The sequence below is a fragment of the Ostrea edulis genome, chromosome 4, assembly GCF_947568905.1.
Source record: "Ostrea edulis chromosome 4, xbOstEdul1.1, whole genome shotgun sequence".
Lineage (NCBI taxonomy): Eukaryota > Metazoa > Mollusca > Bivalvia > Ostreida > Ostreidae > Ostrea > Ostrea edulis.
In genome coordinates this window covers 83294563-83302870 of record NC_079167.1, presented here as the reverse complement: position 1 = coordinate 83302870, position 8308 = coordinate 83294563, and the positions used below count along the sequence as shown (strand labels likewise).

General features: G+C 34.9%; 1 protein-coding gene across 2 annotated transcripts in view; it reads left to right on the top strand.

Moving 5' to 3' along the window:
- The first annotated feature begins 5241 nt into the window (after positions 1-5241).
- LOC125671524 (S-methyl-5'-thioadenosine phosphorylase-like) overlaps positions 5242-8308 on the top strand; it is an 8656-nt gene continuing 5589 nt past the window's right edge. Inside the window, exons 1-4 of one of the 2 annotated variants that reach the window (XM_056163988.1) lie at positions 5242-5372; positions 6169-6261; positions 7284-7342; positions 8136-8303. In XM_056163988.1, coding sequence (XP_056019963.1) covers positions 5352-5372; positions 6169-6261; positions 7284-7342; positions 8136-8303 — 341 coding nt within the window. In that variant the 5' untranslated portion in view covers positions 5242-5351. The remainder of the gene's footprint in view (positions 5373-6168; positions 6262-7283; positions 7343-8135; positions 8304-8308) is intronic. The other variant, XM_048907297.2, reaches the window with a different exon arrangement.

The following is an 8308-nucleotide window of genomic DNA, read 5'->3' as shown; positions in this document are numbered from 1 at the left end:
GTTATAACGATCTAGTTCGTCAATACAACCTCGCATTGGGTCAAATGCTGTCTGACGTGTTTCATACCGATTGTTAAGCCGTTCTTGGCACACTGATTTTGACTGCGGATAACTCCGTTTACCTGATCAGGATATGGGGCTCACGGCGGGTATGACCGGTCAACAGGGGATGCTTACTCCTCCTAGGCACCTGATCCCACCTCTGGTGTGTCCAGGGGTCCGTGTTTGCCCAACTATCTATTTTGTATTGCTTGTAGGAATTATGAGATTGATCACTGTTCGTTATCTTCACCTTGCATATGTCAATAAGAAGATACATATGTGTAATTGAATAATGGTGCTCTCCAAAAGAATTATTGCCTTCATCAATTGAATGATATCATTAATACGGAATTTCTGTGCTGCCCAATAGTTCTTCCCTTTGTGGAACTCTTACGCACAGTGAGACGCAAAACATACTATCGTTGACATGCGGTGGGTACAAATACTTATTGCTCTCTTCATATATTGCCTTTAAATTATGGAGCGCCAAATTAACATAAACTCAAATAATTGAAGATATCTTCAATTATTTGAAGATATCATCAATTCATTGATGCGCGCTTTAATGATCTCTTCAAATGAATTAATATCAGCAATTGAATTGATATGCGCTACAATTGAAGAGAGCAATAATTGATATAATGCGTGCATTAAATTAATGATATCTTTAATTCATTTGAAGAGAGCAATAATTCTTTTAGAGAGAGCAACTATTTAATTAAAGATATCTTCAATTCAACATATCCACAATTGAATTAATGATCTCTTTAATTGAATTGTTGCTCTCTTTAAAAGAATAGATGCGTGCATTAATTCCTTATACAAAAGCATTGTAAATAATTAAAGATATCTTCACAGAGATCATCAAATTATTTATACCGAGCTCTAAATTATTGCGAGCAATATTTCTATGAAATTGATGCTCTCATCAATGTAATAATTCCAATGTTATTTATTACAATTGTTTTGATTGGACAAAATAAAGCTGAACAAGAGTTTATACATCAATAAATCCAAAAACGCGACGTATTCATACACGCCTGAAAACAAATAACATAGTGTGGGGAAAGTATCAAAATTTTTGTAATTGTTAATAAAATGAATGAATTGGAATTATAAGAATCAAACATTCTTTTTGAAGAATTTATCGATGTGTAAACTCCGGATATTTTACTCACAAACTTAACATAAAAGTATTCAGTTTGTGAGTAAAATGTCCGGAGTTTACACATCGATAAATTCTTCAAAAAGAATGTTTAATCCTATACTGAAGAGAGCAATAATTGAATTAATGCCCGCATCAAATCTATTATTGCTCTCATTAATTCAATTGATGCTCTCATCAATGTTAATTCGGCACTCCATATTAAAAGGCCGATTATCGGACATTATGCAACCACCCAAACTGCAGGGACTGGAAGGGAGAAAATGCAACGCACCAGACCGGGATTCGAACCCGGGCGCCCTGAATCTCTAGTCAGGTATACTCTTACCAACGAAGTTATCGATCTGCATGGCTACCGGCAATTGAACCCGGCTGACCGCTACATTCCTCCCTCCATACCTGAAGACATCAACCCAGGATCTTTATACCCTGGCAGGCATTTTCATCTGTCAGTTCCAGGGGCTGGTCTATGGCACCAAATGTAACAGGATGGGAGAAAATGCAACGGACCAGATCGGGATTCGAACCCGGGCCCCCTGAATCTCTAGTCAGGTGCTCTACCAACTGAGCTATCTGTCTACCGGCGATCGAACCCGGCTGACCGCTACATGAGATAGATAACTGTTCGATCGTTATCTTCACCTTTCATATAGCTAACTAACTAACTATATTTATTTTCCAATCAAGGGCCCTCAAGGGGCAGCATGAAAATACATACAAATAATGTACATATACATATACAAGTAAAGAAAGAAGTGATTACATAATACATAGTTATATACAAATATAGTGTCATATATTGTTCAAAATAAATTTTCCAGTTATATTTAGAATGGATGGCTCTTGAGAGCATAGTATGTAAATGAATTTTTGTTCATCATTGAGTTTGGTAAAATTTTTAACTGTTTTTTCTATAGCACCACAAAAAGATTTTCTTTCATCAGCAAACTTTTCACATTTAATCAAAAAATGGATCTCATCACCTAATAAACCGGAGTTGCATTTGTTACATATTCGTTCATTCCTAGTAATACCAGAATATCTACCAACTTCAATCATTAATTTATGAGCTGATATCCGTAACTTACAAATAAATCGTCTAATATCAAAATTTTTAATTTTATTAAGATAGTTCTCAAAACCAAAGTGCTCCTTAAGCTTAAAATAAGTGCACAGTTTCCCATCAATTAATTTATTTCGATTATTGTACCAGGTTTCAGTGTATTTATCACAGAGTAATTTCTTTACAATTTTCTTAAATCTATACTGACTAAAATCTCTTAACGGATATCCAATTTTAATATATTCTAAAGCTTTTTCTACTAGTGAGTACCATGACAGTTTGCTGTTTAAATGTAAAGATTTACTACATAGATAAGCATCCTTAAGTAGTTTAAATTCATTTTGGTTTTCAAGCCTGTACCAATAACAAATGATTGATTTCAAAATATCATGATGTAGAGGAAATCTCCCCAATTCTGATAGTACAGCAAAATTTGTACTTTTCTTATGTACACCCAGAATACATTTAGAATATTTATGATGAAGCTTCTCACAGTGAAGTGATTTAAAAAGTTTGTCTGGATCAAATGGTGATGATTTTAATTTATTCCATGAACCTATGTATCCACCCCATATTTCAGAATTATATAATAAAATTGGTTTTATTGTGTGGTCAAAGAGATGAGTACTTGTTTTAATTCCTGGTGCTAAACATAAAAAGTCTTTTTTCAATTTATAAAATCCTTTGAGGGCTGTGTTATATAGTTCAGATTGAGCGGTACTAAAACTGCCAGATGCAGAAAAAAAGGTACCCAAGTATTTATAATAAGGTGTACATTCAATATGTTTGTTCTGAAATTTAAATTTACACTGCAGTATTCTCCCAGCCTTGTTAAAGACAATAACTTTTGTTTTCTTAACATTGACATTCAAACACCAATCATTACAGTATGTTTCTAAAATATCTATTCTCTGTTGTAAACCCTCTGCTGATGTTGACATTATTACTATGTCGTCTGCATACATTAAACAATTTAAATTTTCTTTTTGAAGTGATACAGTATCTATACATTTTTCGAGATATAATGGAAAGTCATTAATGAAGATTTTGAACAGAGAGGGACTTAAATTGTCCCCCTGTCTTACACCAAGGTTAATCAAGAATGGATCAGTAAGACTATCTCCGATTCTAACACATGCTTTAGAATTCCTGTACATATCCTTGATAATGTTGTAAAAATAACTGCCAATATTCATATTCAACAGTTTTAGTTTCAAACCAGTGTGTATTACACTATCAAAAGCCTTACGAAAGTCAATGAAACATGTATAAAGCCTACCTTCTTTGGTATTGCAATATTTATCTATCAAGGTTTTTAAGATAAAGACATGATCGGCAGTTTGTGCATGTTTTGTAAATCCTATTTGGGAATTATGAATTAGATTATTCTTCCACAAGTACAAATCTAATCTGTTATTAAGTATAGAGTTAAATAATTTACCAATGCAGCTTGTTATAGTTATGCCTCTGTAGTTTGCTGGGTCGTTGGGGTCCTCGGATTTATAAATTGGAGAGATATAGCCATCGGCCCATATCTTTGGGTAAACCCCATTTTAAAACAGGTATTGAATAGTTTTCTCAAACATGGGGTTAAGTAATTTTGACTACATTTTAGCATTTTATTTGAAATTAGATCAAGCCCAACTGCTTTACCTAACTTGAGCTTTGCAAGTGCATTTATTATTTCTTTATCTTTAATTTCAAAATCAAGTTCATTAAATATGGCTTTCTTTTCTTTTCCCTGTAGAATATGTTCTAGCTCATTAAGTCTATTCTGAAATGTGTTATCAGTATTAGAGTGCAAATTTCTAAAATGGTTGACCCAAGTCTCAGAATCAATTTGTGAGCATGAAGAGTTCCCAGTTTTTTTTTATCCCTTGATATCATTTACCAGTTTCCAGTAATGTTTAGGGTTGTTAGATTTCATCATATCAAGTTTATGTAGCATCGAGTTCATAAATAGTTTATATTTAGTTTTCCTGGATTTGTTATACAATCTGTAATTTCTATAGTATCTGCTTTTTATGAATGGATCTCTAGGGAATTTAGCATATAGTTTTCCAAGTGAGATTAAGTTTGTTCTCATTCTGTGTAAATCTTTATCAAACCACTTATTTCTTTTTTTGCAAGATTTCTTTTTGTTGCATCGATTAGGTTTATACAATGACATATTTGCCACATTGACAAAAATATTGGTTATATAGATCCTGAGCTTTGGTATTTATATCTTTTACCTCTGAACAAAAACTTATTTTCAAAAAGTCATTAATTTGTTTTTGGATAGCTGGTGAATCAAGTGCCTGTTGGAATTTAACAGCAGAGTTTTCTGTCCATTTGTATTTAAATGGAGCTTTATGCAATTTTTCACTTGTTGAAAAATTTTCTTGGAATCTAGCTAAAATTTCAAATGATATTTTGCAATGGCAGTCAGAAAAAGTGGCTAAAAAATCAGATACTTTGAAATATAATATCTGATCTAATATATCTTCACTTGCAATCAAATAATCTACAGTACTTTGACCATGAACATTATAACATGTAAACTGGCCAAATAAGTCACCCATTGTTCTACCATTTACAATTCGCATTTGATTACTTATACATAAATCAACAAGTTCTTTTCCTCTATCATCAAAACTTTTATCAAGGCTACTGCGACTTTTAATCTGGACATCAGGCTTGTAGGAATCAAATAATGGAAGATGCCTTGTGCTATCCTGATTTATAAAATCAACTAAATTTGAGGTCCTTGCATTCAGATCCCCCAGTAATAAGATATCTCCTTTTTGTTTATAAGTAATGACATCCTTTTCAATAAGTTCTATTAAATCATTGTCAAGTGTTCTTGAATAAGAAGAGTTGGCTGGAGGGATGTACGCTGCACACAAATAAATATCATCTTTTAGATTAAAAAAGTCCTTTTCTATCTTAATCCATTGAAAATCCATTGAATCATTATGTGATCCTTTTGGCAGTTTTGAATTTCCCGCCAGAGAAGTGAAAGTGAAAGAGCGAAGGGAAGTAACTGTTGCAGATCCTCTGTAAATGGCACGTTGTTAAATGTAAGACGATCCTATAATCATGTCCTCTGGGGATCATAAGGTAAGTAGTGGTGGCAGCTCTATAGTTGTGGTTGGATTTTCTTTATTTAGATAGCTGACTATACACGCTTGTCACGAAATATTCGTTGAAATCGCTAGCTCCTACTAGCTACTCGTACTGTACTGAAAATGAAACACGGCGATTATACGGGAATTCTGGGAACACGTGTATTTTTAAAGTTTCAATGTCCTACTTGTAAGCTACCATTTCTTGCACAAATTTCAACATAGGCCTAAACGCTTTACGAGTAATTAAGTACATGTAGCTTACACTCATGACACCAGCACATCTTTGCTAGCCAAGGATTTTTTTTTTTATCGGCCCCTTCTTTTGGAAGCAGGGCGGATCACAAAGCAATGTTTTCTCCAGGGTAGAGTATCGGAGCGATAAGAATAGACCCGATTTCAAATAAACACACTTCATTAAGAAATCTTCGTGCAGGACTATAGGTCACTGGATTAACATATTAAACATGCAGGGCTATAGGTCACTGGATTAACATATTAAACATGCAGGGCTATAGGTCACTGGATTAACATATTAAACATGCAGGGCTATAGGTCTTTGGATTATCATATTAAATATGCAGGGCTATAGGTCACTGGATTAATATATTGAACATACACTATGCAGGACACAATAGGCTGCATTATCCATCTGTTCTAAGGGTAAAAAACAATTGAGGTTTGTCTATAAGACTTAATATTATATATTTAATTAACATTAAACGACCAAATTTTTCAGCATGCATTGTCGTTTTATCTGTAATGTGAAACAAATGGATTTTTATCTGCAGGTGAAAATTGGCATTGTAGGAGGTTCAGGATTATCAAATCCAGAAATCTTGAAGAATGGCAAGGAGGTGTCCATGGATACACCTTTCGGAAAGGTTTGACCCAGAATTAGTATCATTTTAACCATGATGTCAGTTAACATGACACTTTAAAACAAAATCCAATCCAGGCCTCAGCTGGTCGTGTCAGAGCACCTGATTAAATCATGTATCAGGCCTCAGCTGGTCGTGTCAGAGCACCTGATTAAATCATGTATCAGGCCTTAGCTAGTCATGACAGAGCACTAAATTACATATCGAGCCTTATCTAGTAATGATAGAGCACCTGTTTACAGATTAGTCTATGTTGGCAGTGACAGACTAACTGTTTACTGACCAGTCTTACTTGGCAGTGTCAGAGCACCTGTTTACAGATCAGCCTCAGTTGGCAGTGTCAGAGCACCTGTTTACAGATCAGCCTCAGTGGGCAGAGCACCTGTTTACAGATCAGCCTTAGTTGGCAGTGACAGAGCACCTGTTTACAGATCAGTCTCATTTGGCAGTGACAGAGCACCTGTTTACAGATCAGCCTCAGTTGGCAGTGACAGAGAACCTGTTTACAGATCAGCCTCAGTGACAAAGCACCTGTTTACAGATCAGCCTCAGTGACAAAGCACCTGTTTACAGATCAGCCTCAGTTGGCTGGCAGGGTAGAACACCCGATCTGTAAACAGGTGCTCTATCACTGCCAACTGAGGCTGATCTGTAAACAGATGCTCTGTCACTGCCAAATGAGGTTGATCTTTATACAGGTGCTTGTGTTTGATGATAAGATGTCATGAAATTGGTTTTAAATGCACCTGATCCCATCTCTGGTATATCCATGGGACCGTGTTTACCAAACTCTCTATTTTGTATTTGTAGGAGTTATGAGACTGATCACTGTTCATTATCTTTACCTTTCATCATAGTTTTGTCATACAAGAATTAAAGTTAATACAAAAATATTTCAATTCTCACATTTTTAACAGGACTTTGCCATAGACTAGTATCTTTCTCTTTTGTCATTTCTGCACGAGCCGTCCTTCTGAAATCAGCTCTGTTTTGATATATTCATGTCAGCTTTACTTTATCCGCAGCCTTCCGATGTCTTGATCACAGGTGAAATAGAAGGAGTTCCATGTGTTCTTCTCTCCAGGTGAGAAAAGAAAAGTTAATTCATTTCATTTGGGATCATATTTCCTAGACTTTATATAACTTTGTGTATTCATTAACAAGCAATTCATGAAACTACATCCATTTTTCTCTCCTATTTTTCTCTTTCAAATGTTGCACGCTAAATGCATGAATCATAGTGGGATACATGTATTAACTGACTGCTGCAGAATTTTCAGTTCTTGGAAGATCATGTATTAAATCGCAAATATACTTTTATCAATTAGCCATTCTGAATTTTACGCTCATGATATAGCCTTAAAAATACTGATATACATTTATATATGGGCATAACTGCACTTTTTTCATCTTTTCATAATACTTTATTTTTGAGAGACTATAAGATATGCATTAATTTTTATTCAGAGATTAGAAATTTGCATGTGGCCATGTGCGGATGCAAATAAAAAGTTATATTTTTGTAAATCAGCACTTTTGCTCTTTCAATCTGTAATTCATTTCATCCAGAGATATTGAATGGCATATGTTTTGTTAAAATGTGGCAAAATTGCAGGTTCCAGTGCAAAGTATGAATAATCAATTCAATGTCTGGAAATAAAATTGTTTTGAAATGCATGTACTTGCTTTATTCAAAATATTGAAACAAACTGTGATAATGATGTCCCTTTGTATCTTTGTTTGTCCCTATGAATTTGTAACTTGTGTGTTTTTCTGCCCTGATGACTGATATTTTAATCAATTCTGACCTGATGCAAAACAGAGGAAAATAGGACTCTAATCCTATCCCAAAACGTAAAACTCTTCTCTGTTTCCAGACATGGGCGGGGACACAGAATCAACCCCACCAATGTGAACTACCGTGCCAATATCTGGGCCCTCCAACAGGTGGGCTGTACCCACCTCCTGGTAACCACTGCATGCGGCTCCCTACAGGGCAACATGCACCCTGCAGATATCGTGGTTATTGACCAGTTCATCGACAGGTAAG